Raw genomic sequence first — 7894 nt, 5'->3', positions numbered from 1 at the left:
GAGGCTTACTTTTTTATCGTACATGGTTGGATGATGTGAGTGGTATTTATAGCATTGTAAGAATTAAATATTGCTTCTACACAGTAGAGCGTCTGTCATTGTCTATCAGAATTAAGCTCAGGTCCTTGAAAAAAGCATTTCCTTGACTAGTTTCCTGTAACCATGGTAATAGGAAGCCCTCTCCAATCACGTTTTTGTACTGTATGTCAGGGAAGTGAACAGCTTCCTGCTGTTTTCACTGGCTTCCTCTCCACTGGTGTGAACTCAGGATTCCGCATTAGGTCCTGGAAAGCTGTGCAGCTTTTAACCACAGCTCTTGTTGTGAGCAGTTTTTTTCTGTTTTCTGCATTTTCTAATGAATTTGCCCTCAACGCAGTCACATTTGAATGACGTAAGTTTAAACTTTCTTGTAAAAATTTAGACCAAACAGGAGTTTAGGCAGTGGCAGTTTCAAGATTTCATTTTTATTTCTTATGTTTTCAATACTTTTCAGGTGATTACTCGAGTGAACAAAACCAGTGAGATCAATTAATTTCTCTAATAATGTGATTTTGAAGCTTTATCTAAATTTATTTTCATATCACTGCTCAGTGGGACACGAGAGCTGCATGTATAAAATCAGCTGTCAGCTCTGACTTTAAAAATCTTTTAAAGATTTGCTAACTTTGCCCTAAAGTAAGGTTTTAAAAGTCATACTTAAAGCACCTTCATCTTTGCTGTTGTGTGATTCTGCATTCGGGATTCTTCATTGACATGTCTCGTCTCTTCTACACTCTCTGGCTATTTTGTTAGCTACGTCTTGCTAGTTCTAGCTGGGCTCCCTTTGATCTTCACTACTACATTAGTTCACATAGATTCAACAAGATGCTGGAAACATTCCCCAGAGATTTTTGTCCATATTGACATTATAGCATTAAACAGTTACTGCGGATTTGTCGGCTGCACATCCATGATGCAAATTTCCTGTTTTTCCACATTCCAAAGGTGCTCTCACCAGAATCAGATCTGTTGACTTTGGAGGTAACAGTGAATTGCTTGCCACATTCAATAAACGAGTTAAGATTATTTGAGACATGATGTATTATAATGGCAGAACTGTGGTCATAAAGGGGTGGACATGGTCAGCAACAATACTCAGGTAGGCTGTTGTGTATAAACAGCACTCACTTGGTTGTAACGAGTGGTTATTTCAGTTACTGTTGCCATCGAATCAACTCCAAGCAGTCTGGCTATTTTGCTCTGACCTCTTCTAGCATCAACAAGATATTTTCACACAGAGAAAATGCTGCTCACTGGATATTTTCTCTCTGTAAAGCCCAGAAATGATTGTGTGGGAAAATTCCAGTAGCTCAGCAGTTTCTGAAATACTCAGCCCAGCCTGTTTGGCACCAACAACCATGCCATGTTCAGTGTCACTTAAATCACCTTTCTTCCCCATTCTGATACCCAGTTTGAACTTCAGTCGATCATCTTAACCATGTGTTTTTGACTAACTGTATTAGGTTGCTGCTGTGTGATTGGCTGATTGCTGCTGTTAAAGTGGTCAATGGGCATAATGTTTCCGATATAACATATTAAATATACTATATTAAACATGGTCTGTGTTAGTTTTAGATTGTTTTTTTTAAACTCTTGAATCTTTAGGAATCAATAGAGATGGGATAAGCAAGACAAGCACAGAGATATGTTGGCAACTGCCTGGTAACCACTGGTTGTTTAGATACCCACCACTATAAAGTCTGTGTTTGGGTTACTGTGGTAATAGTCTGTTGGGTTCACAGTAAGTGAGTGGATGTCTTTTGTCCAACCTCTTATTTAGACATCTTCCTCTCACAAACCTAATGGATTCTTTCCAGTGATAAGGCAGTGTTATACATGTGGAAAAAAAAACTGTAGAGGGAATATTCTGCCATTGTCTGCAGTGAGAGTGAAAACATCTTAGAATGACAGTGAACTACATAAAAGATAACAAAAGCATATCAGACAGAACAGGCATACAGAGAAAGTTTATTTTATATTTCAGAGAGACTAAAAACCACTTCCTGGGGAGTCACGAACACACTTGCGAGAAAGAAATGGAGAACTGATTTACATCAAGCTGCACTCCATTACTCCTCCTCACTGGATCAAACTGGCAGCGATGCAGCTTGGTCATCCAGTCACCATCAGCACTTCTCTCCAAATCCCTCCCCAACCTCAGAGTCTGATATCCAGGAGCCGACACCCATTCCTGCTGGACTCCATCCAGCCCGTGTTGGTCAGGGCTATCATCAATCCAAAACGGGGGATGGAGGAACCTCTCCAGCCGCAGACTCCACAAAGCCCCAGTAACTGCAGCTCATCGGGACCTGGTGGGAAATCCTGCTGGAGTTTAGACCTGAGGGTGGCTATTCTTCTGCTTACTCTGGCAGGAGCAGTAATCCTCCTACTGCTGTACAGACTGTTACAGCTGAGACACAGGTGTGTACATGTGTAATAACATGTAGCCAAAAGGTAAATTGATGTCAGGCTTGTTTGGTAAGTCATCTGTGTGCGTCTTGACCCAATTCAGTTTGGCCTCAGAAATGGGATTCAAGTTTTACCACTATATTTATTTGGTGTTATGTTTTCTTCAGGCTGAGGATGGCCAGAGCGAGGCATGCTTTGGAGTACACCAGCTTCTACCACAGTGGCACCTACACACTCAAACACCCCACACCTTGTCAGGAGCTGCCAGAGAAGAACAGGGCAGTACCTGAAGACACTGCACCACTCCAAACCATAACCTCAGTGACACCTGCTGTCATCACCCCAGTGCCACCTCCATCGCTGCCCTCACCGGCACCCCCTCCACTGCCACTCCCCCCACCTCCTGTCCTACCACGTCCACCTCTTCACCCTCCAGTTTCTCTCCCTCCGACACCCCCTGTCCTGTCACTCCCTCTTCCCGTGCCTGTCATCCACACCACCCCGCCCAGCCCTCACCTGTCATGGGGTGCCTGCTCAGATGCAGATGTTTATTCTCGGATTGGGACTTTCAGGCCATCCAGGCTTTCCAACCTCTCCAACCAGTCGACGGTCATCCTGTTTGAACACTCATCTGTTTGAACTCTCACAGAATGTGTGTGATCTCCTCAAGGAGTCTGTGACTGTGACAAGGATTACAAGATGTTTCCTGTACTCTATGTTTGTGTGTGTAATATACAGCAAAATATAAGAGGTTAACGTTTCAAAACTTTAAAACATGAAGTTTGCACTTTGTCAGCCACTGAAGGGCTTTATTGACAAAAAAAAGAAAGAAAAAAGCAGATGCAATAAAATTGCAATTTAATTAAAAACACCTCTATTATAACCATGTTTTTTTCTTAACTGGATTGTGACGTCAGGAGGACAGATGAAACCCTCCACTTGTCCAAGAAGCAGGACTAAAAAACTACCAATAGCAGATGAACAGTATGTAAAACAGGGCTTATGAATACATTGACTTTTTGGTGAAGGATTTCAAGAGTGAGGTACAACAGTGAACATCTACAGTCATCTGTAAAACATGGCAGAAGGTTGCATTTCAGTCAGTGGTGTCAGGGAATGTGTTAAAGTTGATGTGAATGCAAAAAAAGCACAGCCAGATCCACCAATCAGAACCATTTGGAAGCATCTAATTGACAACAGCTTCATTTCTCAGCGTGACAGGGATCCCATGAAAAGAAAAAATTAAGAATTTGAAAATTCATGGATTATAATGAGTGTAGGCAGCACGGTGGCACGGTGGTTAGCACTGTTGCCGCACAGCAAGAAGGTCCTGAGTTCAATTCCACCATCAGGCCGGGGTCTTTCTGTGTGGAGTTTGCATGTTCTCCCCGTGTTTGCGTGGGTTCCCTCCGGGTACTCCGGCTTCCTCCCACCGTCCAAAGACATGCAGCTTGTGGGGATAGGTTAATTGATTAATCCAAATTGCCACTAGGTGTGAATGTGCGAGTCAATGTGAGTGCGAATGGTTGTCTGTCCCTGTGTGTTGGCCCTGCGACAGACTGGCGACCTGTCCAGGGTGTACCCCACCTCTCGCCCTATGACAACTGGGATAGGCTCCAGCGCCCCCCGTGACCCTGAAAAGGAGAAGCGAAAGTGAATGGGTGGATGGATATAATGATTGTATTTTAGAGTTTAAAATAGTTTGATCAAAGACCTTTCAATCCTGGTGGATTAACCAATACAGAAACATAAAAAATAAATAAATAAGTTACCTATGCTGTTAATTTAGGGCAGATATGGCATAACGCTTGCATTTTGTGGTGTCCTCATAAGTTTGTTAAGCACTGTATAACGAGTCCATCACCAGGTAGTTAGTAACACATTTTTGTGTTTTCGTTGTGTGACCACATTCAGGTGTGAATAAGAAATTCTGCATTACATACTTCATCGTGCAGATTGAGAAAATACACACCCTGTTATTTGTCTTAAAATATTGTAATATAAAAAATAATAATAATAACGACATTTTTAAATATTAAAAAAATAACCATGATCCCTAGTCACTTTAGCTATCTAGTGATCACCTAATGATTAACTCACTATTACTTTCTGCCTCTTTCTGTGGCTCCTTAATAATGAGCATCATAACTTACAAAATGATCATTTTGTTTTCTTTAAAACTCGACGACAGTGTTTAGGAAAATGTTCACTACCATCATAAATCAAGAGACCTGTAGGTTCATTTTCTCATATTCTCCTGTACATTCTGATGTTTAATGGCCTCCTGAGTTAGAAATATGGGATTAATGTCAATGCCATCCTTCCAGCCCTCTCACCTGGATGCTGTTAGTCTCCTAAAATGAGACTGTTATCTCTTAGTGGCTAATACTGTTTAATCCTTCCATGAAAAATGGGGATTCAAGTAAACAGTGCATGTATCATCAAATTTTAAGAGGAACTTTAACTAATGAAAGAAGTCATGTATATGTATAACCATGTATAATTTCTGCTGCATGAAGTAGTTCTGAAGTTTGAAGGATTCTTAAAGTGGATATGCAACATTTCAAAATGAAAAACTTTGATTAATATTCAACACATCCAGAAAACAAACACATTCATATTCATCCTTGCCTGACATTTCCTCATTTTATTTAATTGCCTCTGCTGTATATTGTTACAAATGTCTTTCCTCCTCAGCTTACAACCACTTACGAGACATTGCAGAAGCGCATGCACATATTGAATTAACTGGCTTTTAGAATGGAGACCGTGACCCCACGAGCAGACTTGTATGCAGAAATGACTAAAGATACAAGGTACACAAGGTCGCGGTTTTCACCCCAGCAGGCAGAGAGCAACAAACAACCATCAACTAAAACAGCTTCCCTTTACAAACTAATGTTGAATTATAAATGAGAGGTTGGTTGGAAAAAACATATTGAAATATTGAAGAAAAATTCACCTTGTTAATGTGGCCACTAAGATCACCATAGAAAAAAGATGTTAGATGTCAGACATTGCCTTTGTGCCAATGGGGCTTTTTAATATGTGCTAAGTTCATCCACTGGGGAAGAGCACTAATGAAATAGTTAAGAGTTGAGCGATTGCATTGTTAAACATACGGTTTAATAATCATGTTTGAATTTTTTGCTGTTAAAGGCTTATATTACTAAATGAAGCAAAAGCTTATGATACAGAAAGAGACGGGGGGGGGGGGGGGCATGAATGCAAAGAATGGTGTGAAACAGGGAGGGACGCTGCCATGAAAACCCAGCTCAGGAAATACCTCCCAACTAAGGAAACAATGAGCTCTGCTACTGCAACAATTCAGTAAAAATGGTTAAGATAAACAGGTTAGGAGCGCTACGTTTCTAATCGGGCAGTAGTTTATTTATTACAAACCACTTGAGTTTTGCATTGTGGAGGGCACCCTGAAGTAATTAAGTGCATGTTGTTATTCATGCAAAGTAAGAAAATATGTCAAAAGTTGTCAGTATTCCAGTTATCGGCATAAAAACTAGACTGAAAATGAGTGAAAAGAACATAATTGTTCTTTTCAAACTGGTCAGTCTACCTGTAACTTAGCTGCACAAATCTAGTGATACCTCAAATCTCAGCGCAGGGAAATTTGATTAATGAGGCAAACTGACCTCTACAGGCAATATTTGATGCTGGTGTGTTTTGTTGCTTACAGTGAATTTCCTGTTTGGCCAGATAAAGCTTTCTGCTTACCAGCATTAGCTTAAGTAATAAAGTGGACAACTTGGCATCTATTGTAGCAGCTAGCTGGCTAACATTATCTCTAGAAAAATGCTGTCTCTAGCCACAACAATCTTCATTGTCTTTAGTTAGTGATCAATGGACTCCATAAGCTATCATAAACTAGTGCTGCTCAATGATGAAAATGCAAACAGAGGTGATTTTCTGAAGAAAAAAAAAAGGAAAAAAACTAGGGAACAAATAAAAAACAAGCAAGCAAACAAAAATAGCTAAGAGGCTGTTAGAGGAAACTGTATGTCAGTGTGATACAAGCCAATTTAAATGCTCCCATTTTCATATTAACATTCACATCAGAGTTATTAGTAGTGAAATACTGAAGTACTCCTATTCGTTAAGTTAATCACTGAATAGCATATTGCTTGTGCTAAGAATCACTGGATTAAAAGCATATAAACTATTAGTAGGAATAGATCAATTTTAATTACATGTACATCGATCAGCTCAGCAGCCACAACTGATCCCTAGAAGTTCAGTTGAATTGATTATCGCTACACTGGATTTAAGGGAACCTTATGAGATTAGGTAAGATCACAATCTTATTTCCTGCAAGAATTTCTTTCCCAAAAGGTAACACGGGTAGCACAAGTGCATGTTCTTCTGCAAGGTGGCATATTATGTAGAAATATGTGACTATATAGCTAATGAATGTTGTCTCTTGGTGTTTTGTGTTTTTTTTTGACAAGAAATGTTTAGATAGGAAGAAAGATGAATATAATTCATACAGACTGTCATGGGCTTTTGACCCTAAATTTTGAGTTTTGGAATGTTTTGAGTTTTCGGTGAGCTCATGAGCTCTATATCTATATCTCTATATCTAGTTCTTTCAACATAACATAACATATTGTCTATGTATCCTGTTCATGGGGTCTGTAGGTTTGCACTCCTTTTAAATAAAAAAAGAGAAAACTATTCAATATACTTCAGGTATTTATGATAATTATTATCTATAACAGTGAGTAAAAGTGTTCTAAATCTTGCTTGGCTGTGTCTGACTGGTAGGAACAGTGTTTGCAGTGCTAAATAAAATGAAATACAGTTTCTGTCCCTACTTAACGCATGTAACTGTGTATCAGATCGAGGATCATTACTTACTGTGTCATAGTCGCCATTTGCTGGAACGAGTGTGTCGACGATCACACAGTCCAGTGACCGGGTATCGATGACTTCACACATCATGCACTACAATTTTAATGCCTTGAGTTTAACAGATTGGACATCCCTATCTTGTTTTTGTAAACCAGATGGCACAAGAGAGGGTGTTTATAACTTACACTTTCATTCCAAAAGACTACAGATGGGTTTTTAGGTCAGTACAGCTAGTTTTGATTTCTGTGCCACACAGTTTATTAAAAGTTATAAAAAATATCAAACATTAAAGACCTTATCCTTTCCTAAAAGCTGCATGCTGTGTTTTTGTTATCGCCTAAAAACAAACGTGGTGTTAAACAATGAGGAAATGCTGAAAGGTAAATCTCAGTTACCGCTGGAATCACACAGCCAAATTCCAGAGAAGATTGCTGTCAGCTGTCGGCAATAAAAACAGACTTCCACCTTCACAAAGTTTATATGTGTCCCAAAACATCCATACAGGCAGATTTAAGAGGCAGATGGAAAATGTCATGGATTGATCCATCCTTAATAACACAGGATGAGGATGCATGGAAAT

General features: G+C 39.7%; 1 protein-coding gene across 3 annotated transcripts; it reads left to right on the top strand.

The window, feature by feature from the left end:
- The first annotated feature begins 259 nt into the window (after nt 1–259).
- On the top strand, nt 260–7276 carry LOC309710217 (uncharacterized protein). 3 transcript variants are annotated; one of them, XR_014277682.1, is made up of 3 exons: nt 260–391; nt 2024–2517; nt 2616–7276. XR_014277682.1 is itself a non-coding variant. In XM_082539499.1 (3 exons), exons 2-3 carry the CDS (start codon nt 2141–2143, stop codon nt 3085–3087), a joined length of 792 nt encoding a protein of 263 aa, XP_082395625.1. In that variant the 5' UTR covers nt 260–391; nt 2024–2140; the 3' UTR covers nt 3088–7276. The 3 variants fall into 3 exon arrangements, 2 of the variants coding, with proteins under 2 accessions (XP_082395625.1, XP_082395626.1); XM_082539499.1 differs by having other exon boundaries at nt 2024–2460; XM_082539500.1 differs by lacking the exon at nt 260–391 and having other exon boundaries at nt 399–2460.
- The last annotated feature ends 618 nt before the right edge of the window (nt 7277–7894 follow it).

Source organism: Aulonocara stuartgranti, assembly GCF_965226115.1.
Source record: "Aulonocara stuartgranti genome assembly, chromosome: 7".
NCBI lineage: Eukaryota > Metazoa > Chordata > Actinopteri > Cichliformes > Cichlidae > Aulonocara > Aulonocara stuartgranti.
Note: the sequence above shows the minus strand (reverse complement) of the source record. Positions and strands in the feature narration are given on the sequence as shown.